Source organism: Leptonotus elevatus, chromosome 2 (genome assembly GCF_054856555.1).
Source record: "Leptonotus elevatus isolate MCC_2025b chromosome 2, RoL_Lele_1.0, whole genome shotgun sequence".
Lineage (NCBI taxonomy): Eukaryota > Metazoa > Chordata > Actinopteri > Syngnathiformes > Syngnathidae > Leptonotus > Leptonotus elevatus.
Genome location: NC_141240.1, coordinates 44,045,224 through 44,071,905, shown reverse-complemented (window position 1 = coordinate 44,071,905; position 26,682 = coordinate 44,045,224). Strand labels below are relative to the sequence as shown.

Genomic DNA, 26,682 nt, shown 5'->3' with positions numbered 1-26,682 from the left:
ACCTTTAAAAAAATAATATATATATTTGAGTATTTGTGCTCCGTACGTTTGTCCTGCTTGTTAGGCTGTCGTAAAGGAAGGAGATGCCGTAAAGTGTGTTGTTGGCATAAAAAAAAAAAGGAAAAACAAATAGGGCTAGGAGCAACAACTTTGTCTAACCGTGCTGATCGTAAGTTTGTTTATGCTTTTGTAATCACCATTTTTTAATGTAAGTAAAGTGGAGACCTTTTTTATTCATCCGCAATGGCGTTTTGCATTTGTGGCCATTGCTGAGGTGGAAAGATCGACTACGGTTGGTGCGCGTTAGAGACCTTCATGCCCTGCTTACGTAACGACGAAAAGAAAAGGGAAAGGTGCCGTTACAATATATATATATTGATTAATTTGACATTGTGCTGGCCTTTGTGGTCGCATACTAAGTTGTAGTTGTACTGTTCATTGAGGTTAGCAGTGTCAAAATGAATTGACAACGAATCAGTGATCAAATTATCAATCGAGAGCCATTCAATTAAAATGATCTAAATCCTCAGATTTAAGCCTGTGGCATTTCTATTAATTTCTGTAGTCCTTCATGAAAACAGACGTACATATTTTGTGTTTTATTAAAATGTTGCAAACGGTTGCTTTTACTTTGGAAAACAACGACAAATCAGTAAGTGTGCGAGTGTCTTCTACATCCGCTAGATGGCAGAGTGTTCTACCTTTTAGATTAAAAAAAAACAAGAAACATCGAAAATAAGCAACGAAGAAGAAGCAGGAAGCTGAATGTTGTGTGTGTGAAGGCCACGGCCGTTCTTTTGGCTTTTTTTGGCCTTCGCGTACTAAACACGTCTTACATAAGACGGCGCTCATTGAAATTATTAAACCACTTTTTAGTGGGATCTGCAGAACGGGAGGCTCCCAGAAGAAACTCTTCAGCGGAAAACTCGCTGATATTTGGACTTTTCCTCACATTTTCACCAATTCCAGACGGTATCGTCATTGTCTGCTAAGTAAGCTAACCTTTGCTGTTGTTAATGAACGTTTTGAAACTGTAGCATCGTGCTGATATTTCGCTAAACATTTGCGCGAACACTGTTTACCGTGTGCTTTTATCACATTACACATTCGTCTATGTCGATACGGATTTGTAGTCCAAAGCGGGGCCGTCGGTTGCTACGACGGGCCCGAGCAGCTAATTAGCGGTTAGCATGTAGCTGCGACCGCCATTTAGCTTCCGAGACTTTGTAGCATGTGTTGATCGTCGAACGTGCGTGTTGTTCGTGTTCTTCTCAATTGACGTACGCTCTATTTAACATCGAGCGTAGGCTGTCAATTTTCAGCGTTTTAAAAGGCTTTAAATTACACGTGTGTTAGTTTGCTTGTTAAATTCGCAGTGGTTATTGTTTGCCGTGATCGGGAACTCGCCACTTGACGTTATTTGGCCGTGAATCGCACAAGAACTACAAGTAAAAAAAAAAATATGCGCCGGTGACTTGTGTACCAGCCTGCACGACTCGCGGCAAAATAACCAATTCCCAACAGCCTATAAATCACACTAAAATAACCTATTCGCGTAACTGTAATCACGGCAAATAATATTTATTTCACTCCTGCAATTGACCAGTGAGAGCCGTTCACGGCAAAATAAGAATAGCGGGAGAGTTGCCGGTCACGGCAAAAAGAACCACCGCTCAGCATGTACGGCCAAAACTGTATTGCGATTCTGATTTAATTGCTTCCCTCGTTCTATTTTAGGATCGTCATGGCTGATGATTTTGATGTTGAGGCTATGCTGGAGGCGCCATACAGAAAGGTGGGTTGAAAGGTCAAAGAATGACGCTTACGTTCTACACTTGAGCCGTTCATAATAATAATAATTACAACTGTGACAAAAGTTTACATGAATGTTGTGTGGTGTGTTTGAGCAAACCGCTATAAGTTTATAAATAAATCCGCATCTATCTTTCTTTATAGACTTCCCTAATGATATCTCACCTCTACTCCCATGAATTCATCTTTGATTCCACTGTGAACTGTGAAAAAAAGGAAGGTAGTTATTGTGCATATACTGATGTACTGTGGTTCACCGTAGGACTAAAAAGAGATTCGACCTAAAACACCCCCGGGCCCAATTCGGTTGCAACAAGGTGAATACCGATGAGCGATAGGCCCGTCTTTAACCTGGCCAGCAAAGTTGGCAGTATTCACATTTATAAACCCTGCATGATGGCAATAAGGAAGGCTGTGTTAAGATTTTCTTGAAACTGAGGAAAAAGACGCCCATTCCCGTAAAGCTTATCATTGTGCTAATTCCATCCTTATATTGTTAAACATGTTTATTTTTTTTTGCTTATAAACGTGAATACTGCCTCTTTGCCTCATTAACTTGAATGTGTATCAGCATATTGATTTTTTTGCATGCTACACAACAAAACACCACACGAGCTGCACTTCTACCATTTGTTACGCGACTTGGCATACATTTTAGTCGAGACGATATTAGCGGGCACGCTTAAAGATCACAATCTCGTAGAAGATTAAAAAATTAAAAATTAATTAAAATCATTTATTTTCTTTTTTTTTCTTGGGCGTCAATATTACTAAGAAGTGTGAATCCCTGTTTGCTTCAGGGCAAGATGTGTGACAGAGGTGGCATCGAGCTCTTACAGTCCAAGAACGAAAATGGGTGAAGATCACTGGACTGACACCAACCCCACAAAGGATGTCTTTTAGCCACCCCCCCCCCCCCCCCTCCGCGCATCACGCGTGGTCACACGATTAGGCACAAATAGTGACATTGGTACGACTTTTGCAATAGGGGGGGGAAGGGTCGAGATGAGCGGCCAATGGTCCGAGATTCCTGAACTCGGCTAAAAGTAGTGTTGGGACGCCCGCCATCTTTGATTAAGAGCGGCAATTGGGGGACGGACGCCTTGTCCAGGCACAACAGAAGAACATTTTGAAGTATTATTATTAATTGAAACATTTCTGCATTTTTCTCTTGTCCCTCCCCCCTCCCCCTTTTACCATGACGACTTGAAATGTTGCGTCCACGTCCTCACGATGTTCTTCTATCGACCTTGCTTAGGATGAGGTCAAGTCTTCTCATGCCAACGGACACGATGGACAGAACAGGAAGTACGTTTTCGCTTTTTGCTCTCCCCCCCAGATTACAGAGCGCTGTGTTTGGCAATAACCGAATTCTCGTGATCAAATTGCGCGCAGGAAGCGACAGGGCAAGAGCGGAAGCCCGGCCTCCAAGAAGAGGAGGAGCCGGAGCCGAAGCAAGGACCAAAAAAAAGCCAAGAGGAGGAGCCGGAGCCGGGAAAGGAAGCAGAGCCGCAGCCGGGAACGCCATCGCAGCCGGGAGCGTGCGGGGCGCTACAAAGCTCGAAAGAGCCCCCCGGTGTATGTCGCCCGAATGCGTTCGTGCGCGCGCGGCTTAGGCCAGTGTTTCCCGACAATCAGCCACGGCGGCCATTTTGCATTTGAGACACCACCGACCGAAAATGCTGCACATCAAAGTATGAATGCTAAAATAAGGATTCATTGCCCTGCGATTGGCTGGCAACCAGTTCAGGGTGTGCCCCGCCTACTGCCCGAAGCCAGCTGGGATAGGCTCCAGCAACCCCCGCGACCCTTGTGAGGACAAGCGGTACAGAAAATGGATGGATGGATGGATGGACATCTGGGCAACTTTAATTGAGCACAAAGCGGATCAACTTTTAAAAGGAAACCATAGCTTACTCTGTTGCGTGAATGGCTGCAGGTGCAACGATTACGCCAGTGGCCATTTTCAGCCAAATGGAGCGCAATTGCGTTACTTGGCAGTAGCGAGCCTCGTGATCTGTCGCGGCACGACTCGGCCTGTTTGGGAAGCACTGGCTTGCTCGGCAAGTAGTAAATGTTAACAAAAAAAAAAGATTTCTTAAAGCCGCGCTTGAGCCATTTTCAGCAGTAAAAAGTCACCATTTTGTCCAGAATGAATTTGATTGCTTTGTTATATTTCTTGCGCAATTATTACCTTTAAAAACGATTATTTCCGCTTGCTGTCGACTGAAGATGACATCACCCGTGTTGAGGAAGTAGGTAACAACCAATCATGGCTCACCTGGTTTCTGGGTTTGGTTGGCAAACTGAGCCACGATTGGTTGTTACCTACTTCCTCAACACGGGTGATGTCATCTTCGGTCGACAGCAAGCGGAAATAATCGTTTTTTAAGGTAATAATTGTACGTAAAAAAAAAAGATCTTTCTTTGTTTGTATAGCACTTTTCCTACAAAGAATGCATTTGACATCGTTTGAAAACACACACAATACCAACGTAGACCAAAAGAAGATGTGCATAAACAAACATTGAAAAGAAAGCAAAAACATGATCTGCGGCTCAGCACGGCGACCGAGCGGCAAATGAATTCTGGGCAAAATATTCCGCTTTTTGCTGCTGAAAATGTCTCGCTGGGTCGAGTATCCCTTTTAAAGAAATGTAACGATGTTTGGTTTCAGACGCAAGCGTTCCAAAAGTCGGAGTCCTGTCAAGAAAGAGAAGAGTCCAGTCAGGTACGAAGTCGTGTCCTCTTCTTGGCTTGTTTCTGTCAACGTTGGTGTCGTCTGCGTTCCTCTTGTGGTCGGAAAATGTCTGATTTCGCAGCAGCAGTTCCCAAGAATGCCAATACAATTATTATTATTATTATTATTATTATTATTATTTTTCAGGACTTTTGTGTTGCGCTATCATTAAACCGCGTTTTCTCCTCTGCCGCATTCATTGACGTCTTGCGCGACGGCTGCTCCGTTAGGAGGAAAATGTGAATTCGGTTATTATTGAAATCATGATTAGGATTTTGGAACAAAATAAGAAAATGTTTAAACATGTAAAAATACGAAGATCAATTTCTTTGAAACACTCCCAATTGTGCAATTTCCTTTTGGGCCAAACTAGATTTATTAAACGAGTCATTTCAAAATAAAAAAAGGTGCCAAGATGCTGCTCATAAATGAGTGTCAGTAATCGTTGACTTTTGTCTACGATGATGCCAATTTTGTAATTGTGGCGAGCGTAATTGAAATTGTAATTGAATTCCGATGAATTGCACCGCCCCATTTTACACACAATCCCGCACACGCCATCTCCGGGGCTTAAAGTACTCCGGCGCGGTGCCGGATTTCCGGCGTCAGAGCCACGAGCGCGATGGCAAACCCAGTAAGCGGTTTGTTTACATGTCGGGCAAAACACCGCCAATGAGGAGACGAGGCCAACTTCAAAATAAACCTTCCCGCACCAAGTCATATGCCAAGAGAGGCTTTTATTTTGAAGTTTTTCCCGGGGGCGTTTTGCCGGTCGACGTCGCTACGCACTGAATGCGTTGCCACGTAAGTGACAATGGCGGCGTACGTCCAAATAAAGTTTCTACAAAATGTATTCAACAGTAAATGTTTTTTTTAACAATAAATCTCCCAGTTATGCTAATAACCAAATCAATATTATAGAGCAAACTTGTCGTGGGGGGGGGGGGGGGGGCTTCCTTTTAACAGTTGCCGGTGCGATCTAATGGAGCCGCTTGTTTTGTGTTTGCAGGCAACCGATTGACAATCTGACGCCGGAGGAGCGAGACGCCCGCACCGTTTTCTGCATGCAGCTCGCCGCTCGCATCCGAGCTCGAGACCTGGAGGATTTCTTCTCGGCCGTCGGGAAAGTGAGCGAGCGTCCGGACGCTCGGGACGCGCGCCCCCCTGCACAAAATAATCCACGTCCGCCATTGTTTTTCGCCGCGCAGGTACGAGACGTGAGAATGATCTCGGACCGGAATTCGCGGAGATCGAAAGGGATCGCCTACATTGAGTTCGTGGAGTCGTCTTCGGTGCCGCTGGCCATCGGGCTGACGGGCCAGCGGCTTTTGGGCGTGCCCATCATCGTGCAGGCGTCTCAGGTCGGCCGGCGCGCCTCCTTTCCCCGCTTTTCGCACCTTCCGCACACACGCGGCTGATTGATTGAGCGTTTCCGCAGGCCGAGAAAAATCGGGCCGCGGCCGCCGCCGCCAGCAATCTGCAGAAAGGCAGCGCGGGTCCCATGCGCCTCTACGTGGGCTCGCTGCACTTCAACATCACGGAGGAAATGCTGCGAGGGATCTTTGAACCCTTCGGAAAGGTCGGGATGGATTTCCGCATTTCTCGGGCGCGAGATTCGCGCTCGCTTGCGCCGGTGAACGTGATTGTCATCTTCTCGTTTTTTTGTGTAGATTGAAGGAATTCAGCTTATGATGGACAGCGAAACCGGACGCTCCAAAGGATATGGATTCATATCGGTAAGGAAAGCGCCGTCTTCGATTGTCCGATTATCCTGCCGATATTTAGCATTTTGACGGATGTCTGCTTCGGCCGTTTGTACAAATCTGTTGTCATCTTTCTGAGCGGCGGATGTTTGCAAACTTAGTGATGTTTTCTTCAAAGTTTGTAAATTGTTGCAAAGATGGTCAGAGACCGTTTTTACGTTTTCTTGCAAATTTTCACTGTTTTATTTGACCAACTTTTTTTTTTTTTTTTTTGTGCTACGTTCACAAGCACAGAGATTTAGAGCAATTTAAAACGGGGTTCATTTCATGGAGATTTTTATGTATATATTTATTTCAAATGTCACTTAGCTTTATTAGAGATGCAGCTTTTTGCCTTTGTTCAAATGAAAGCGAAAATAAGTGAACGTTTGAACATTTCAGTTCTGTGAACATTTTGGAAAACTATTTCCGTTTTTGATTAGAATTTTAAAACAAAACAAACATGTTGAAAATATGAGAAGTTGTTTTACAAACGCGCTTCATTTTTTTTAATTTTTACCTTGATGCTAATATTTTCTATGTTACTGCAACAGAATATCGGTTATCGGCCCCGCAAACCCGTATCGGCCTCTCGACTTGATGAATGCGTTTGTGACGCGACGGTTCCGATCTGCTGGCTTTTCCAAGTTCGCAGATGCCGAGTGCGCAAAAAAGGCCCTCGAGCAACTGAACGGCTTCGAGCTGGCCGGCCGGCCGATGAAGGTGGGCCACGTGACCGAGCGCTCGGACGCGTCCACGGCGAGCTCCTTCCTGGACAACGACGAGCTGGAGCGCACCGGCATCGACCTCGGCACCACCGGCCGGCTGCAGCTCATGGCGCGGCTCGCCGAAGGTTTGGAACACGCGACCTTTGGCTTTTTTTGCTTTCCGGCTTTTTGAGCCTGACGTGCGTTTTGGTCCTGGCAGGAACGGGCCTGAAGATCCCCCCGGCCGCTCAGCAGGCGCTGCAGATGACCGGCTCGGTATCGTACGGGAACATGGCCACCCCGTCGGGTAAGTCGGGGGGGGGGGGGGGGGGGGGCGCTTTTGGCGGGCGCGGTCGCGTGATTGTTAGCTTGACGTTGCGCCGTTTCAGCTCCTTCGCAAAGCCAAGCGTTGAACCTCCCGTCGCAGCCGCTGGCGACGCACTGCCTTCAGTTGTCCAACCTCTTCAACCCGCAAGCGTAAGTCGTCGTCCCCGCGTTTCACAATGCGGGCGAAGTGGTTGCCGTGTTTACGCAGCGCTTTTGTGTTTGGCAGGGAAAACGATCCCAGCTGGGCCGTCGAGATCCAAGATGACGTCATCGAGGAGTGCAACAAGCACGGAGGAGTCGTTCACATTTATGTGGACAAGAGCTCCGCTCAGGTGGGAACGCGTTCTCGCGCTACTCCAGATCACATCGAATGATAAGTGTTGAATTTGTGGGATTTTAGACTTCCCCGCGACCCTTTTTGAGCAAAGGCGCACGTTTTAGACGAGAAACAATCGGACAGCACGCCGCCATGCGAACGTGTCACAATGCGCGAGTCACGCTACGTTGCTGGCATAGATAGACGAACACATTTGTAGCAAACGTGAGGACTTCGCACTTGACTGGTTTGCAATCACAGGTTGGGGCGACATTTATTCTTGCATCTCAGATTTGCATCTGTCGGCAGCCATTTTGCGACGGGCAGAAAACGCGAACGCTCTTCCAAATGTTGCAAATATCAGCTTTTGTGTTGTGACCATATTTGGACTCAACTCCAGACGAGATCCGTATTTCAATATTAAAATGTCCGCCGGCCGTGACTCAAGCGAACCCTTTTGTTTGCAGGGTAACGTGTACGTGAAGTGTCCGTCCATTCCGGCGGCGATGGCGTCCGTCAACGCGCTTCACGGACGCTGGTTTGCAGGTACGCGCTTTGAAACGAGCACGAGCGATGACACCATTCCGGGCGAAACACGTCTTTTCCTCTTGTAGGCAAAATGATCAAGGCGGCCTACGTCCCCTTACCGACGTACCACAACCTTTTCCCGGAGTCCGTAACGGCGAAGCAGCTTCTGATGCCAACGCGTCGATAGTGCGGCGCGCTTTGTGATCGTCCGTTGGTTTGCATCGATTGAAAAGGCCTCGTCGAAGTCGGGTCGACTGGACTTCGTATGGACGCCCTTCAAAGGAAAAGGCTACTTTTCAGTTTGCTTTCAACTTTGTGCCGTCAACTACCACTGAAGAACTTGCAGGTCCGTTCTTTTTAAATATTCCCGTCTCATCTGCTTGTTTCCTTGTACTTTGTAGATTGAAAAACAAACGGCAGGATTACGGAAGGTTTTGGAGCAAATGGGTCTTAAGAACCAAAAAGAATATCGATGTCGACAATAATGCTTTGTAACTTTTTACAGCCATGAGTTCATTTTTAGTATGAAGCCTCTCAATAAACTATTTGAAAAGTCTCAACTGCTTGATGTGTTCTGTTCATGCGAGATCAACGGTTCGATTTCAACTTAACCAAAACTTCAAAAGTTTAAAGCTCTGGGGTATGCGGGCGCTCGTCCAAAAAGTGCAATAATTTGCATAATTCCATTCAAAAAGTCAAACTTTCATAGTTTATAAATTCAGGGCCCGCATTTTAAGTAGTTTCAAGTATTTATTTGTTTATCTTTACATTATTTGGGCTTTCAGCTCAGAAAGCCCACAAAAACAGGATGTCAAAAAAATAAAAGAAAACCACGCATACTTCCCAGTGGGAAGAAATAAGGATTTTATTTTCAAACCATATGTCAATCTTCAATAGCTGGATTGCCTTCGCCACTGCCTCGACGCACCGTGGCATTTTCTGGGGGTCTTGGAAGCCCACGCAGGCTTTCTTGATGCTTGCTGTCAGCTCTTGTTTTTGCATCTGGTGGCCTTTATTTTCCCTCTTGTATGTAATACATATGTCATATCATTTTCCCACCCATACATTTCTATGAAGATTGTCAATACAATTCAAATGACATTTCACTATGTTACTGTATATTAGTGAGTCCAGTGCAGTTTCTACTTTTGAATTCATGATTAGCATGAACATTTATGTAAACTAACATGGTTGGTATTTGTCATAATTATTCAAATGCTTTGCAGCAGTTCACAATTGAACACGTGTGTGTGTCCTTTTCTTAGCAAGTGTAATATGGGGGGGGGGGGGTGTTAACGTATGGGGGGGAAAGGGCATTAACTCACATGTGAATGAACTGTTGGTCTCCTCAATACACATCTCTAAAAAAACAATTAAAAAAATATAAATTGAAACAGAAAAACAATGTTAATAATCTAACAGAACCCCCCCCCCAGGACACGGTTAAACGCCTTCTCCAAGTCCACAAAGCATCCACGACAGCCCCACCACATCCAGAGTTTTGAGGAACTCCGGGCGGATCTCATCCACCATCCGCCTCGCCGCCGAGGAGCTTCCCGACCACTTCAGTGATGTCGACCCCAGAGACCCCAACGGAAGACGTGTCGGTGGAATCGAGGTCTTCAAAGTATTCTCCCCACCGACTCACGATGTCTCGAGTCGAGGTCAATAGCGCACGATGGTGCACTGCTTCCCCCTCCTGAGACGCCGGATGGTAGACCAGAACTTCTTCAAAGACGTCCGGAAGTCGTTTTCCACAGCCTCACCGAACTCCTCCCATGTCCGAGTTTCCGCCGAAGCTGCGTTCCGCTTGGCCAGCCGGTGCGTGTCAGCCGCCTTTGGAGTCCCGCAGGCCGAAAAGGCCCGATGGGACTCCTTCGTGGTCCACTCGGACTCAATGCGCCCCGCCTCCCCCGGGACGAGGGAGAAGCTCGGCCGGAGGCGAGAGTTGAAACGCTGGAAATTTGCCAGTCGATATTTGTCAAAAGGCCAAAAAATATCATCCTTAATGTTGCCTCTTTCCGAATCAGCGATGTTTTAAAAAACAAAGCTTGTCTTTATTTACATCTACAATGCGTGTTTGTTTTCTTTTTATAGTAAATTCTAACTGGCGCGTCAAACGGTTTAAATCACGCAGCGGGTCGATAAAAGTCCTACAGGTCACACTCTTGCTAAGTTGCTACACAAACATGATGCATTTTGGGCACAAGATGAAAGCATTAATTAATTCATCGCAAAAAATGATCACATTAATCACACTATGAATTTTGACCACAGACGATCCTTCATCTTGCTAGCGGATGGTTATGTTAAAAAAGTAGCACAGGTTGTGTTTGAGCAATAAACAGAACTACTTGCATTCCAGTCAGACATTAAGCTGGCGGACTCAGTAACGGGTTAGCTTTCACGAAGAACGCCGGAGTGACGACCGGGGCCTTTCCCCGCTGGGCCTGGGGTTCGGGGGTGCCGGCCGTCCTCCGGTGCCCCCATCTCCCCTGCTGCCCCCGGTGTTCCGTCCCTCCACGCGGCGGGGGGTGGGTAGCGGCTGCCCTCTCCGCTCCGCTGTCCTGGCGGGGGTCGACGGCTCCCCTCTTTGGTGGAGATTTTCATGCACACCAGATCCACCACACCAACATCAGACACAATCTGCTTCCTCCTCAGGTCGTTGAATCGGTGGAGGCTGGCTGGTGTCTGTGGATCTCACTCGGCTTCGTCTGTCCTTCCTTTCCTCAGTCTCTCCTTTGGTCTCTTGAGGTCTCCCTGATTTGTTGGAATTTCGATGTTTCTGGGGTTGGTGAAGAACTCTGGTTTGTGGCCCGGTGGGTGGTGTCTGGTCGGTGCTGGATTTCACTTTCCTTTCTTTGGTCCTTCCTCGGGTCTCCTGACGGCGGTGTTCGGTTTAGGTGAACAGTATGGGATTTTTTTAAATAGGTTTTTGGTGAACTAACGAATACACACACACACTCACATACAAAATATTTTAAAAAAGCGAGCAATGATGATATTACCGAATGAACAATATTGAGCTCTTCCAAAAAAAAAAAATTACAAAAAATTACCAAAAAAAAATAACCTAAAAATTACCAAAAAACATTGTTGAAGACGTCATAACATTAAAAGTCGGAAAGATTAACACAGAACACGTGCTCTTTAAATTTGGCAGTCAAATTTTTTATTTATTCAAAAGCCTTTTTAATTAAGCAATTAATTCAAAATTCTAAGATGTGATGAACTCATTTGCCCCCAAAACATATAAATACGTTCTATTTTAAATGTGTTGTGTGACGTATTTATACGTTTTTTTTTTTTTATGGCAGAGCATACAGAAGGCTTTGATGCAGCCTCTGAACTGAAGAGGTGGCTTAAAGCAATGGTGGTTATTACAAAAACGGCCAGCAGGTGGCAGTAGAGAATAAGAGATCAACCAGGGCCATGTTGCAAAAAAACAGTTCTTAACAGGCTTGTGAATAATGAAACTTAGTTGTATTCTAATGCCAATTGCTGCAAATCGCTTTTTTTTTCCTGATTAAAGAAGAGACTCATCTTTCTTTTGGTATGTTCCATGTTTTTATAGAAATAGAACACAATATTCTGTGTGCCTTGCAAAATCAGTCTAACAGCCAGGAGCGAAGGGGGTTGCTTCAGTGAAAATGGCTGCAAGTGAATGAGTTAATCTCATGAAAAAAATGCTCTATTTTAAATGACGTTTTAAAGATTAGGTTTGCATTCTCGACAGAGGACGAATATTGCGAGTCGTGCGGCAGTTCCGTCATTATTGGCTGGAATTGACAAATGCGAAACAAAACATGATTCAAATGTAATTTTTCTTTCCTGGATTTCGAGCCACTCGTGTCCAAACGTGACTTGATGCCGTCGAGTGCGTCACCGGATGTTCGCTTGCAACGTGTTGAAATGACTCCAGACAGATTTTAATGCCTATATTGTGAACTTTATATGAGAACAAAAGAAATGACAAAAAAGAACAAAACAGCTTCAACTCCTTTTGTTCGTTACAGCCAACAGACAACATTTTTGCTTTTCTTTCAACTTTTTTTTTTTTTTTTTTTCTTTAAATCAACATCACTCCTCCGTCGCCTACCACCTGTAAAGAAAACCTAATCGTTAGTTGCATTTAAATGTGCGTCCGCTAGTGATGGCAAAATGAAGCTTCATGAAGCATTTGCGATATTTTTTGACTCCTCTAGATGGTGCTCTTGGTTTAAAGATAAAGGCAAGTGCAATGAAAATAGGATTACATTTGCATTGCATCTTTGAATCATGAGTGCCATCTAGAGGAGTCAAAAAATATCGCAAATGCTTCATGAAGCTTCATTTTGCCATCACTAGCGTCCGCACGAGCAGATATCGCAGTTATTTGATGTCAATCGACTTTTCGCGGCGGCTTTGAGCTCACGCCGACGAATTGAAATCGTTTCGCAGTCTATGGATTTGCAACTCGTCAAGCATACGACAAACGATGCGAACAAACGCAGCAGCAAAATCCGCCGAAGGGTCTCGATAGCAATCGACATGGCTGACCTTAACGCATTCCTCACTTTTTGGGCGAGCAGACCTTGGCCTGGTGGGCTTGTAGGACGGCAATGGCCTCGTCCACCTGATCCAATAGAAAGCAAGAAGACAATTTGTTTTTTTCTTGGATTGCCCAATCACGGCGCAGCCCTGAAACGTGTCGCCGCCCGCCTTTTTTTTTTTTTTTGTTTGCCTTGGAGCGGAGCGACTCCGGCGACTCCAGCATGCGCAGCAGCTCCGAGTTGTCGATCTCCAGCAGCATTCCGGTGATTTTTCCCGCCAGGTTCGGGTGAAGGCCGTGGATCAGCGGGTACAGACGCTCACCTGTGTCGCAGCACGGACACAACATACCAGAATGCTGAACGTGAACATCAATTCAGAGCACGTTTGCCATCCGTTGTGAGAAAATGGAAGGCCACGCACCAACCATGCCAACCTAAAATCCAGCCACCGTAAACAATATTTCATCACGTCATATAACACTGACATATGCAATATGGTAGTATTCCGAGATAAAAACTTTGGGAGAGAAAAAAAACGGACAAAAAAAATAAAATAAAAAAAATAATAATAATAATAGAAAGTCTAACGTGAGAATTCGTTGGTGGTTAATGCGACACTGTTGATCAAATGAAAAGGCAGGATGGAGACGGATTCATTCTTGATTTAAACTTTCCTCGTCATAACGTGACAGCGAGAGCGACACTTCCTGATCAGCTGACTCAACACTAGCCAATGAGACGCTCGCATACTTAAAAGGTAAATGCAGACGAATGACGGAGAGCGGCAGATTCGACACATCAATTGAGCTCCTCCGGAAGCTCTGGAAACGTCAACGCGTGAATATTGACGTTAACAAATGAACTTCCAACACTTGATCGTCAGGATTTGGACCTTCGCAAAGCTTCAAACGAGCGAATGCTCAACATGATAATTAATCAGAATAAAGTGGATCAATTCATCTCTGCTGAAGCAATTACCGGCTCCTAATTTGAAAACCCGACGGAAAAATATTGTCACAATCATCCAAGTAGTACGCTTCGTGTATTTCTCGTAAATTTATGAGTTTTTTTCTCTCCCCCAAATCTGCCACTTCTTAAATTGCAAATTCGAGTTTTTTTTCTCTGAATATTGTCCCTCGCCACTCTTAATAAAAAAAATAAAAATAAAAAAATAAAAAAAAACGTGGCCCTAATATGCCGTTGTAGACATTTTTATTGTTTAAATAAGATGGTATTTGTGTAGATAAGAATACGAAATGAGTAAAAGGACTAAAATGTCCCAACTTGTTAATAAGTGAGTTGCATCTGCTGACTCGTACCAAAAAGCTGCTTCTGGTCCACAAGCGGCGCTGCAGCCAACATCGAGGTTGTGAGTGGCTCCAAGCCTTTCACGTGCACGGGATGCTCCATCGCAGGGGCCGCAATAACCTAAGAACAGCCAAAAACCAGCCCAGACGGTGAAAACAAGTCCCTCAAATGGGGACTTTGCTTCGTTTGTTACGCCCCAAATAATATATTTTAATGAAGACCAGGACTGTATTGTACAATATATTTTAAAAAAATTCACGAAATAAATAGTGCAATTAAACCAAAAGACACACACCAGCCAAATGTCTTTCTATGGCGTTCCAAAAACACGCTGGGGAGAGATTTCGCAACAACAAAAAATATATATCCGTGTTTTTGAGATCCACAAAAACATCTTCAATTTACACGTGCTTTTTTTCCATGAGTGCATTTGTCATAACTTGCCATTTCATTCTGATTGTGAATTATTAAATGGGCGCTTGTGGATCAGACGGCGCATTTATTTTGGAGGCCAAACATCGCGTGATTTCAAGATTTTCACACGCACAATTCAGAACGTTCACAAGTTGAAAGGTTATCCCTGCTCCGTCCACTAGGAGGAAGTGTTGCAGTCTCCATTGAATGGGAACAAGCCATCTCCTGTTTCTCATTTAAAAAAATTGGGGGGGGGCGAGCCTTTGTCTGATTTTCTATTATGTGCTTGTTCCACACAAACCAGGAAACAAAACCAGTAATAAACATACACAAAATAAACTAAAAACAAAAATTGAGCAAAAAAAGAAACTCTCGAGTCAAGGTACCACTGTGCTAATGTTTCAGGGTTGGGAACATGGCCGAGAAGCTCGGGCTGCTCGATTATGGAAAAAATGATCATCACAAATATTTGGGCAATAATTGAAATGATTATCTTTTGATACAACACAAGACGTTTAAGCATTTAAAAATATTAAGACCAATTAAAAAAAAAAAATAGAAACGCTATAATTACATAAGTTCCTTTTGGACCAAACAAAATTTATATAAAAATTAATTTGTGCTGGCAAAAACTTGAACAATCATTTATTTTTTTGGTACAAAATGAGAAAATGTTTCAAAGAAAAAAAAAATACTAAGACAAATAAAATTCTTTGAAACACGTTCCTTCTGGATGAAACAAAATGTATGAAATCAGTTACTTATTTAAAAAAAATGCAAATGTATAAATTGAATGCTTTTTGAATGTTAGTTTTGTAATAATTGAAATTGTAATTGAATTTGGATGGATACATTCTTTTCTTTTTTTGACTTCAATTCCTATTTTAGACTTGTATGTGTTTTCTTTATGTTTATATGTTCAATAACCCCCCCCCCCCCCCCCCAAAAAAAAAGTGCACAGCCCTACGAGTACCTGCAGTCTGGTCATGGGGGCGGGCACAGAGATGAGCGCCGACGAGTACTTAAACTGACCGCTCCTTGACGCAGCGGACAAGTCGATTCGCCCGCATGCAGTCTGGGTTCCGATGTTACCTAACGAAAGACAGGCGTGCTTCAAACCGTGCCGACAATGCGCATCAGACGCCGGGACCGACTTGTCTTCTGTGTGTTGATGCGTGGAGCCTGAGTGGAAGCCTGTCTCACTGTGGCGATGGAAGTGGAGCCCTGGCGGGGGGCGGAGCCGCCGACGTATTGGGACGAGTACGGACCTGAGGAGACGCGCGGCGCCGTTTGTGTCACCTTTGGACGTTCAACGCACGCAGAAGGTCACGAGCCCGAACGATCACTTCACCGTGGACTCTCGGCGGCTGTCCGGTCCAGCGAGGCACCGATCTCATGTTGCCGGCGGGATTGTGCTCGTAGAAGGTGCGCGTGGAAGCCTGCAACATACAAACGAGGGTTGCGCCGATACCGCAATTCTCGACACGGCATTAAAACGCCGGCATCGGTATCGGCGAGTCCGGACAAATAACGGGCCCGATGCCATTCACGGATACGAGTATAGAAATTTGAACTGATGTGTGATCGCAGGTGTCGGGTGCACGCATTTCCTGTTTCATAAAAGGTTTCCAAGATAGTCGTGTTTTTACATCCAGCGGAGGATGCGGTTCTTTAGAATTTAAAACAAACAAACAAACAAAAAAAACATGTTTTTGTTTTGGTATTGGCATCGGTCGAATTCCAGTCGCAACGCAGCAGACGCGCCAACATTTTGCAGCAATAAATGTCATGATAATGCATACGTTGGTGGAGACAAGTCGTATTTTACGTCATGTTAAAAGATTCGATAGCTCTTAATATGAAAACGAACGTCTTACAAATGCAATGATGCCATCTAGAGGCAGAAGAATGACCTCAACACAAATCAATATCACACTCACTATTCTTTTACAGTACATATTTTTAATTTAACTAAATTTTATGAAATTACGGTAATCAAAGACTAAAAGATGCCGCCATATTTCTATTAGTTTAACATTTTTTCACCTTCTTTGTGAACAAGAGTATGAAAAACTTGATATTTTTTTCTATTGTACATTTAGAACAGATATAAAATTTGCAATTGAAGCCCTGCGATTAATTACAATTTAAAACTTCAATTGTGGGACGGCCCCCATTTAAAACGTGTGCTTTGACTTACAAGCGCGCTCACAAACACGCAGTCAACTTGCAAGTCGCGGCACCGCCGTACAACTCCGCGTACAACAGCAGTCCGTTCAAAAATCGGGAATGCCAATCGACGACGCGGGCCCTACCTGCGGCACGGTCATGTAGTAGCTGGTCTGATGGTACGAGTCAATGAGGGGGCTGCTGACGCTCCTGAGCGTGGCCAGCCTCTGCATGTACTTGTTGGTGAGGATGGCTTTGCGCTCCTCCCTCCGCTGGGCCAGCGCCACATACAGAGGCTTGGTGGCGATGATTCTTCCGTTCATCTCCGTCACCGCTTTCGTTGCCTCCTCGGGCGATGAAAAGCAGACAAAGCCAAAACCTTTGCTTTGGCAGCCATCGGTCATGACCTACGCGCAAGGGCCAGAGGTCAAACTGAGTTAGTCACTTCGTTCATTTCAACAGGGGGGGAACGATGATTTGGGAAGACAAGTGTTTAAGTAATGTTAAATTATTAACATTGTTTTTCAGTTTCAATTTATATTTTAGCCGTTTTGGATTTAGTTATAGCAGTATGGCTCAATGAATAGTATTGTATTCTTATCTGTCTCTTTCGCCTGAGAAGAAAAGGGGCAACAAGTTCTTTTCCATGCTATCTACAAGGGAGTTTAGTCTAGTACCGGTCTCAGCCGGTCGGAAGAGGGGAGGCACAGGCTTTGTATTATTGTTTTTCTCTAATCTGATTTGTATTCCTGGGAACTTGCTGATGGGAGGAGACTTTTCGTATTCACCCACTTTTCAATAAATAATGATGTGCAGCGGAAGGACGGACACACAATCTGAACAGACCGCTGTTTGAGTGAGTTCAATTGTTGTCATCAAAAGCTTTTGATACCTTTGCAAAGGGACTTCTTCACCAGAATCTCACCATTCAGTTAATTGAACACGCAAAGAGTAGAATATAAAAAGTGTCTACTCTAACAGTAACAAGCAGGCCGCAGAGCAAATTCAACTCGTAAGTCAAGGCATCACTTTTTTAAAATGTCTCCTCTCTGCACATGCCTTTGCACTCGTTATGGTGCCGTAGGGGGAGAACTCCTTCCGCAGTCTGTCGTCGTCGATGCCGTCATCCAAGTTCTTCACGTACAGATTGACGCCCTGAAAGCAGACGAGAGTTACAAGATTTAAAGGATTCCGATAATTTACGCTGACGGCTCAGAAACAAAACGTTGCTGTTGAATATTCAAAAGAGATTTGGGGGAAAAAAAGAGTAAGCAAGTAGAAGATAAAGTTCAGACAGATCTCATCAAAAAATAAGAAATTAAAAAAAGATTTAGGAGCAGACCGATGGAACGTCGCATTTCCGTAGAACGAATCGGACAATGGGACAATCGGAATAAAGAAACGAAAGAATCCAATTTAAAAAAATGACATTCAAAAGAATGACTAAATCCAGCTTGTTAAAGAAATACGCACAAGGTTAAGTTTGATCGTCATTTTTGTTTGTTCACTAATGTCAGCAACCAAATTGCAAATCGAGAATAAAAGTCATGTGACTGTCTGTGTGACCAGCTGTCACACAATTGTAGTTTTGTTTTTTTAATTACTTTACTTTGTAACTGAACTCTGGGGAGGAACGGGGGCAGAAAAAAATAAGACTCGTCTTCTTTCTGCTCCTTTTCATTCAACATCAAAGAATATTGTTTTATATCGTCTTATTTCTTTTACAAATGATTGAAATGAAATTTGTGCCTCTGGCCAACAGACAATCAGATATGCGAAGTTAAGATAGCAGCGATAAATAAAAGAGCTGCCAAACGATTGAATCACGATGAATCACTTCATTAAAAAGGCTTTTTATCAAAAATGTTTGTTATGTGTTAATTCTTTGAAAATGTAATGTTATGAGGACGTCTTCAACTCTCACCCTGCTCCAATATTTTGACGCGGACGAAAAATCGGAACGTCATACACACTTGAATGCATGTCTTTATGTTTATTGCTGAAACGCAACCTGTGCTACGTTTAGCGTAGCCATCCGCTGTTAAGCTAAAGGATTGTCTGCGGTCAAAATTAATAGTGTGATTAATCTGCGTTAATACTTGATTAATGTGATACTTTTTGCCGATTAATCAATGACTTCACTCAACACCGGGCGATATGGCAAGTGTACAAATCGGATACAGAAGGCAGTTAAGGTCCGAATTGTGAAAAGCGTCTCGTTGACTTCGCTATGCGCGGTACCTGATAGCGTTGGATGCGGTCCTGCTTGATCTGGTCGAACCTGCGCTTAAGCTCTCCCTGACGCTCGAGCCGCTTCTGAGCCCGTCCAACATAGAGGAACTTGCCGTTGAGCTCCTTGCCATTCATCTCGTCCACTGCCTGGCAAAAAACAAAGACGTCCCCCCCCCCGCCATGACTTTTCTTTCAGCTTCCCCGTTGTGCGTTTCTCTCAACAACCTTCTACCTTTTGCGCATCCTCGTGGTTGGCGTAGTTGACAAAGCCAAACCCGCGAGAAAAACCGCGGTCGTCCTTCATCACGCGTACGCTAAGCGTCTTCCCTGAAAGGCAGAAAAATGCTCCGATGATTGCGTTGTGGGCGAGAATCCGATTTGAGCATCCCCCTCTTCCTTACCAAATGCAGAGAAGGCATCTTTGAGATTGTCGTCAGTGTAGTCTTCGCCAAAGTTTTTGATGTAGACGTTGGTGAATTTGACGGCTTTGCTGTCCTGCTCTCGGTCCTTGCGGGACTTGAAATGGCCGACAAAACTGCAGACATCAGCGCACTCAAAATCAACTCGGGTTGAAGGAAAACAAAGTTATATCATCGTCCTAAAAAGGTGGAAAGAAGTCTTTCGGGGTAAACGGCGGTTTGTTCAACATTTGAAATGACAATCACAAAGTAGACTGACTCTTTTTGCTTTAAACACGCCTGTAAGCAGAATTGGGCAGCAACAAGCTACATTTACTCGGCTACATTGACGTTTTTGTATCAATTGCACGTGTTGGGAAACTAGTTTGACTCCACAGCAAAATTCCGCTCACTACTTGGACAGGTACAGTCATTTCTGGACTATAAGCCGCGGGTCTTTTTTAATGTTACCGCTTTCTTTTCCATAATGAGGGTTCAAATTGTCTCGCTCTCGTTCCGTCTCTCCTACTGTATTTGTTTTGCTCTGCCTGACACTCTTGCGCTTCCTTTATAGTGCGCCCCCTTGTGATCTGATTGAAAAGCCGCACCTTTGTATTAGCCGCAGGGTCAAATGCAAGTGAAAAAAGTCAAGTGTATTTAGTATTGCTTGCACATTGGGCTATTTTTGGGGGGGGGGGGGGTCCAACAGAGTAATTGTGTCATTTTAGTCTACTTGAGAAACATACAGTATGTGTGTTTACAAAACGTACTACTCTGTGGAATTAAACCAGCAGGTCAACAGCAACAACACGTAAATGCAAACTGAAGTTTGTCCGACCCGCTCAGAACCGTTTGAACTCTGTAGAAAGGGATGCGCGCGTTTAAAAAGATCAGGGAGGGGAAAAAAATACATCGGCAACGTATGCATAGCACTGAAGATAAAGATGTCACATTGTTTTGAGTAAGAAAACAGATGCCAACATTGCCAATAAGTTTGAAGTTCAATATACTGTAGTCAAATTATAAAAATAAAAAAAATAATAATAAATATATATATATATATATATATATATATATATATATATATATATATATATATATATATTATTTATTTATTTTTTTATTTTTTTATATATATATATATATTTTTTTTTTTTAAATCGCTGGCATCAGGCTAAAACCTTGTACCTCCAAAATCATCACTTTTCAGGGGACCCCAAAAACGGCTCATTTGTTTAACCGTTAACATTGCGTTATCAAAGAGAGCAAGCCATTTTAAAGCCTTTCGATCAGGGTGGGCCAACTGTGTCCTATGTCTCCCTCCTCCAACACAGGTGAGAATGGCCGTCAGGCTTGCTTGCTGCAGGACTCTGGCCCTCGAGGACAGTTTGCCCACCAATGCTCTAGATTGATCAATAATTTACAAATAGATCAAATAAAACCCACACCACAAGCGTGTGCTGACCAATATGAGTTGTTGTTTTTTTTAAATAAAGAAAAGAAATTTAGCAAATGATGACTTGAAGTTTCAGCCCGACACTCGCGATATCCGTCCACTCATTCCATTTTTTGTCACGCTTGTCCTCACGAACTGGTGTTTATTTTGCATGTATTTGAGGTGAACCGATGACAATTTTTCCGCCGATCACCGATCTTGTAAAAAGTCTGAGCGGCCGATCCGGATTTTTGGCAGATCTTGATTTTTTTTTTTCATAACAAGCTGCATACACCTTCAGTGTTCCAATCTTGTTTTATTGGAAAACATTGAACAAAATCTGTGAAATAATACAACCGGGTTGTTTTAACTGCACATGAAGTAGTTCTCTCAAATAAAAGTGAAAAGCCTTATTTAGTCATCTCAGCAGAAGAGGACAGCGGCTGACTTTTTTTTTTTTTAGACCTCGTCGGTGAAAAAGTTCCGTTTTTTTTTTTAAGGGATCGGGCGACCACCGATCCCGCAAAATTAAGGAAACCGGGGCCGCTAAATCGGCTGTCTGATCGATCGGTGCACCCCTAGCATGTATATTTGTTATTATGGCTAAATATAGCTGTTGCCGTTTTTAACCAGTCACATCTTGTCGTCCGGAAATCACAGTATCTTACATGCACCTTTATTCAATCTGCACTGCTCCTTTTTCCGAACCCTATGTCCAATTTTCTTGACTGTTTTTGATGAACATAACAGATCAATACAAGCTGCTAATGTACTCACACTTTCCTATCATTCAGCAGCATTCCGTTCATGGTCTTAATGGCGCGGTTCGCAGCTTCCTGAGTCTCAAAGTGGACAAAGCCGTAGCCCTTGGAGCCTTTTTCGTCACAAACCACCTCGAGGAAACACAGCACTTTACACTTTGAGCGTATCGACTTCAATCAGCTCAAAACACACAACGCAACGCAACACAAACGGCCGTCCGAGCACCGGTCACTCACCTTGCAGGACAAAATATTGCCAAAGGCCGAGAAGGTGTCATACAATGCCTTGTTGTCAATCGTGTCATCCATGTTCTTGATGAAGATGTTGCCCACGCCGGACTTCCTGAGGCCCGGGTCGCGTTGAGACCACATGATTCGGATTGGCCGTCCCTTGAGAACGTCGTAGTTCATCGTATCCAGAGCGCACTCCGCTACAAAGATGAAGAAATACTCGACTGAAATAACATTGCGTTGCAAAAGAGTTCGGATCACAGTACAGCACCCTTTACACACACACAAGTCCACTGAGAAAGTCGGGTTTCATTTGCAACCATTTCGTTTTTGTTTTTGGACAGACATGAGCTACTTCCGTCCGTGTGTGATCACCTCCAGGCTGCGCTTTCCTCGGTCCATTCACATGAACGCTCCTTCACTGAGGCTACCGCTAAGGATATTTATAGACAAAGCTGGCAAGCAGCGCGTGAGAACAGCCACGTTAGTGACAGCAAGTTCAAATGCCACAACGAGCATCAACGAACACGCTGCAATGCTGACTTAAACGTCACCGTGTCCAAGACCCGTAGGACCTTTCAGCATAACCTTGAGAGTGATTTAAAAAAAAAAAAGGTATTAGATAATATGAGTAGGCCCGACTTGCTTATCAAAATTGATGCCACGCACACCTTTCTACACAGGCAGGCCATTAGGGGCAAAATGCTTTTGTTTTGTTTTTTTTGTATCAGGGAAATAAAAAAATAAAAAAATAAAAAAAAGAATGCAACTTCACCATCAGCTGGTTGCTGGAAGTTTATGTAGGCATATCCCAAGGATCTCCGTGTGATGATATCACGACACACGCGGATTGACATGATCGGCCCAGCAGGAGAAAACTTCTGGTACAGCAGGGCCTCTGTAACATCTGGATGCAGGTCGCCGACATAGAGAGACGCAAGGGGATAGGTCTGTCCGCTGCTGTTCATTGTTGATGGCTGGTTCGAGAGAAAGTAAGCACCCATTTAACAGCCACATGTACAAGGGGAAGCTTGATGACACAAATAGTCACCCTCTTAAAATAATTGCCTGAGTTATTTTATTTGCAAAAAAAAAGAAAGAAGTATTTTTTGCCTAAATCATCTCCTCGTGAGGCAAATGGTTCTTTTTTTTTTTTGTGTGTTTCCTGAAAAATCAGAAAAAAATGACTTGGGTGATTATTTTAAGAAAAAGGCGCATTTGTTTGAATAAAAATGACAAGTAACGCAAGACTCGTCAAAACAATGTTTTGTGTTATTTTGATTACCTCCTTTCCTACAATATTATGAGCTGCCAGACATCTTATCGCATCCAAATCTATTTTCGCAACACTTTACTGCCATTTTTTCCCCCCTTTTCTTCAGAATAAAAACTAATGTGTGACTTGCCTTTATGATACTGGCCTAATTCGGAAATGCTCGGAAATGCACGTGTGATGGAAGCCAAACTCTCCCTCAAGATCTCTAAATGTATTTTGATGCGGTTCATCCAATTCTGTCTGGCAACGCTAAACGACATTTTTAGCTAACTTTAAAACTACAATAACTCAGCCTGACACTTTTTCTCAGAAAAACAACAACAAAAAAAACAGTAAATGAAGTCAACGCTGATACTAAATATCTAGTTAAAAAACGAAGTTTGGGGCTAATGACAAAGGTGATACGAATATGCTCCATATTTTCTCCCAAATTAAAAAAAAAAAATGTTCGGCGTTGTGACGATATCGCGTCCTAGCTAAAGGACTACAAGTGCATCATACATCAGTTGATCAACTACGAAAATGTGCTGTTACTTACAGCTTTTAAACAGCCAAAAAGTTGGATTGCGTTGAATATTAAACGTTTCACAGGTCGTGAGCGAGCTGGTTTCAAACGTCGCCAAAGCGGGAGCCGCTTTTCATTTAATTACGGCGGCGGAACACCTGCAATCCCGTGTCACTTTACTTCACGCGAGAACTCATATGGCTGACGACTCCGCGACAGAAAGTAGTTCTCGCCAAACGGACTTTTTAAGAAGGCCCTCGAGTGGAGTTCAGTTCACAGCCAAACTCAGTTTGATGATGTTGCTTATTTCGACCACATTATAAAACGACAATTGATTTATCTTAAACGAAACTTTATTTCACTGAATGGTCTTTGACACGTTCCTATGTATTACATGTATAGTGAAACTAGAATGGTTTTAAGATACATAAACACAAAGCTAGAGTTACACCAACCATTGTTTATCTCCAAGTCATCATTGCTTTTTTTAGAACTATTCTAAATTTTCACAACCACGTGTGTGCACTGGGTAATAGACTGTTACAGAAGCAATTTTAGCCATAAGACTTGTCAGTAAAAACAAAGCAAGTAAATACCAGATATACAGACAGGCTTCGTTCCACATTCACTAACTGCATTTTCATCAAGCATAATGAAATGGACTTTTTTTTTTTTTTTTTTTTAATGAACAAAACATTTCAATTTTCTTGGAGCATTGTCAGAAGAAACAGCATAATAACGTGGAATGGTGTCTTCAACTACAATATGTGGAATGTAGTGGTGATACACGGTATTGTGACACTGAGCTTCTTTCAAATGAGATGAAATGGCAACTTTGTGTGATTTAGCAGGTGATCAGTCAGCACGAACCCTTTATGAGTTTTGTCTCATCTCAACTCCTAAGCATCTGCTAACCATGGTTAAAAAAAAAAAGAAAGAAAGAAAGAGAAGAGGCTAGGCCAGACACCAAGATGTTTGGTTGTTGAGAAAACAAGCACTTTTAAGAGGGAATTTTGCAAGCAAGATTGACACAGTGAGGTCAAACATTTCTAAACTATACACGTGATAGTCAATGTTGCAAAAATCATCTGCAGCCACAGAACACATTAAGCATCACTTGGACAGTGAGTCAAACGTCAAAGCCAATCTACACTTGAGTTTGCAAAAAAGGGGGGCGGGGGGAGCCTTTGTCATGTGGAACATCTGAATATGAAAGCGGATCATCGTTGGCGAACATGGCGGCGGCGGCGGCGGCGGCGGCATTACGCTCAGATGTCAGTGTCACAATACAGCCTGCCTCCTTTCTGTATGAGCCCACAGCAGAATTGCAGCAAAGTTGATTGCAGGATTTGTACACGTTTCCGGAAAGAAAAAGTCAAAACGCAAAAAACTGCTTTTGGGGTCGTGAAGCAAATGGAACACCTACCATCACAGTGTTTGCCAGTTTCATTACCATACAATAAGATCCATACAATAAAACCTGTAAATACCATGTTGAAACACAATAATAAAAGTAACAAAAAAATATGGGGGGGGGGGGGGTCAAATGAGCCACAAACTAGCCGCGACAAAGGAATTTGGAAGGACGATTAAGATTCAAAACACCCCCCCCCCCCCAGATCTCCCACACAAGCGCGCGCACACACACACACACAAATACCATTTTCACTCTCACTCGCTCCCCACAAACGCACACACAAAGCTAACGAAAACAATACAACCTTCTACAAAGTGACTGAACGTACTAACAACTGAAAAATGACCCTGTCGCCTCACAGTGAACTGAGAGGGGTAAACTAGTTGGTCAGGAGCAATTCAGGCTGCTTGTCATACAGAAGAGGGAGGGGCTGATGGAGTGGAGGGAGGGTGGGGTGGGGTGGGGATCGGGTGGGCGGCGGGGGGACGGGGGACGGGGATGTATATAAGCTGTCTGTGTTTTAAGATAAGAGTGTAGGTGGATTAACAGTGCAATTCCTTTAGTTTTCCCCTTCTCCGGTCTCGCCCTCGTCTCCCTGGTTTTCTGATGTCCACAGCTGCAAACACACGAGAAGCGCAGTTGTCACATCAAGCCTTCGAAACCGACGCGAGGACACGGAGCTTGGCGGTTAGACTCACAGTCAAGTTGTCCCTTAGTAGCTGCATGATGAGGGTGCTGTCTTTGTAAGAGTCCTCGTTCAAAGTGTCAAGCTCAGCGATGGCTTCGTCGAATGCCTGAAATGCCACAAAACAATTCAAGGTCAATTCAGAGAGGTTTTCCGGAACGTGATTAAAGATGAATTGCTGACGGCTACCAAGTAAGAAATTGTGGCGACGATAGCGCGTTTCACTGTTTTTCCACCTTGCGCTTGATCAAACATGGCCGAAACGGGCGTGACCACAAGCAAATCGCAGTTGACCTCCACTTTCATTTGTGTACCATTTTACAGAAAATATTTGTCTCCATCTTTTTTTTTTGTCAGCAAAAAACACAAATATAACATTTGATTCTAAAGTTTGCCATCACGCACTGTTCCAATTATTGTGTGGGGCTCTTTTTCCATTTTTGGAATGAGAGTCTTTTCTCAGGAGCCTCTCGTAAGGCCGCCAACACTGCCCTCTGCTGGTCGAAGTTAGACATGGCATCTTCTTACACCATCATACGTTCTCCTTACACTCTTCAGTGTTTTATTTTATATTTTTCGACATTATAATAAGAACAATAATAATAATAATAATTGACAGAGAATGAATTATTATCATGCATTTGCCAATCACAAGGTTCAACATAAATTTAACAACCCCCAAAATTTGGAGACGTTGTACAGGTGCTTCTTTGATGCTTTTTTACCTTATGTAACTTTTATATATTGTCAGTGTTGTTTTTGTTTGTATCAGTCGTAGCAGTTTTGTATTTCAGCTCGGGCTGCTCAATTAAGAAGAAAATATTCATCACGATTATTTTGGTAATTGAAATCACGAGTAGGACTATCATTTATTTTTGGGTACACAATTTTTTTTTATGTTTAAACGTAGAAAAAGATTAAGACAAATACAATTCTGCCAAACACTATAATTATGCAAGTTCAAATGTATACATTTAAACAACTCAAAAATGTGTATTATTTATTTATTTTACGATGATGTGTGTATAATAATTGAAATTGTAATTGAATTTCACAGCCCTAAATTTTAAACTCTTGCATCTCATTTGATTCTACAGTAAGTGTGTTTGTGTGTGTTATATGTCAAAGTGAGACATCAAAAGTTGTT

General features: G+C 43.4%; 3 protein-coding genes across 5 annotated transcripts in view; 1 reads left to right on the top strand and 2 right to left on the bottom strand.

Annotated features, from left to right (window-relative positions):
• The first annotated feature begins 76 nt into the window (after nucleotides 1-76).
• LOC147180169 (RNA-binding protein 39-like) lies at nucleotides 77-8,732 on the top strand. 3 transcript variants are annotated; one of them, XM_086069388.1, is made up of 15 exons: nucleotides 77-169; nucleotides 1,738-1,795; nucleotides 3,071-3,120; nucleotides 3,208-3,390; nucleotides 4,490-4,543; nucleotides 5,562-5,679; nucleotides 5,761-5,913; nucleotides 5,991-6,131; nucleotides 6,223-6,288; nucleotides 6,943-7,147; nucleotides 7,222-7,308; nucleotides 7,391-7,478; nucleotides 7,555-7,660; nucleotides 8,112-8,190; nucleotides 8,259-8,732. In XM_086069388.1, the coding sequence occupies exons 2-15, from the start codon at nucleotides 1,745-1,747 to the stop codon at nucleotides 8,357-8,359; spliced, it is 1,482 nt and encodes a 493-aa protein (XP_085925514.1). In that variant the 5' UTR covers nucleotides 77-169; nucleotides 1,738-1,744; the 3' UTR covers nucleotides 8,360-8,732. The 3 variants fall into 3 exon arrangements, with proteins under 3 accessions (XP_085925514.1, XP_085925512.1, XP_085925513.1); XM_086069386.1 differs by lacking the exon at nucleotides 77-169 and adding an exon at nucleotides 178-353; XM_086069387.1 differs by lacking the exon at nucleotides 77-169 and adding an exon at nucleotides 728-992.
• A 3,131-nt stretch (nucleotides 8,733-11,863) lies between these two features.
• LOC147180168 (embryonic polyadenylate-binding protein-like) lies at nucleotides 11,864-23,655 on the bottom strand. The gene is made up of 16 exons (XM_086069538.1): nucleotides 23,467-23,655; nucleotides 22,428-22,629; nucleotides 21,659-21,852; nucleotides 21,438-21,553; nucleotides 19,229-19,362; nucleotides 19,060-19,154; nucleotides 18,837-18,974; nucleotides 17,655-17,750; nucleotides 16,742-17,002; nucleotides 15,778-15,865; nucleotides 15,581-15,694; nucleotides 15,400-15,518; nucleotides 14,024-14,132; nucleotides 12,896-13,026; nucleotides 12,712-12,787; nucleotides 11,864-12,274 (listed from the first exon to the last, which is right to left on the bottom strand). Exons 2-15 carry the CDS (start codon nucleotides 22,618-22,620, stop codon nucleotides 12,725-12,727), a joined length of 1,851 nt encoding a protein of 616 aa, XP_085925664.1. The 5' UTR covers nucleotides 22,621-22,629; nucleotides 23,467-23,655; the 3' UTR covers nucleotides 11,864-12,274; nucleotides 12,712-12,724.
• Nucleotides 23,656-23,768: 113 nt separating this feature from the next.
• Nucleotides 23,769-26,682, bottom strand: part of LOC147180167 (14-3-3 protein beta/alpha-1) — a 5,474-nt gene continuing 2,560 nt past the window's right edge. The window contains exons 5-6 of the mRNA XM_086069546.1: nucleotides 25,549-25,644; nucleotides 23,769-25,466 (exon numbers count right to left, since the gene is read on the bottom strand). Coding sequence (XP_085925672.1) covers nucleotides 25,410-25,466; nucleotides 25,549-25,644 — 153 coding nt within the window. The 3' untranslated portion in view covers nucleotides 23,769-25,409. The remainder of the gene's footprint in view (nucleotides 25,467-25,548; nucleotides 25,645-26,682) is intronic.

What these genes read in the sequence shown, in the direction of transcription:
- LOC147180169 (XM_086069386.1), top strand. Translation starts at nt 316, where the DNA reads ATGCCCTGCTTACGTAACGACGAAAAGAAAAGGGAAAG. An exon ending in CACGATGGACAGAACAGGAA is followed by an intron (nt 3,121 to 3,207) that starts GTACGTTTTCGC and finishes AATTGCGCGCAG; the next exon opens with GAAGCGACAGGGCAAGAGCG. An exon ending in TGGACAAGAGCTCCGCTCAG is followed by an intron (nt 7,661 to 8,111) that starts GTGGGAACGCGT and finishes TTTTGTTTGCAG; the next exon opens with GGTAACGTGTACGTGAAGTG.
- LOC147180168 (XM_086069538.1), bottom strand. Translation starts at nt 22,620, where the DNA reads ATGAACAGCAGCGGACAGACCTATCCCCTTGCGTCTCTCTATGTCGGC. An exon ending in AGATGCCTTCTCTGCATTTG is followed by an intron (nt 19,155 to 19,228) that starts GTAAGGAAGAGG and finishes TCTGCCTTTCAG; the next exon opens with GGAAGACGCTTAGCGTACGC. An exon ending in ACCACGAGGATGCGCAAAAG is followed by an intron (nt 18,975 to 19,059) that starts GTAGAAGGTTGT and finishes GTTTTTTGCCAG; the next exon opens with GCAGTGGACGAGATGAATGG.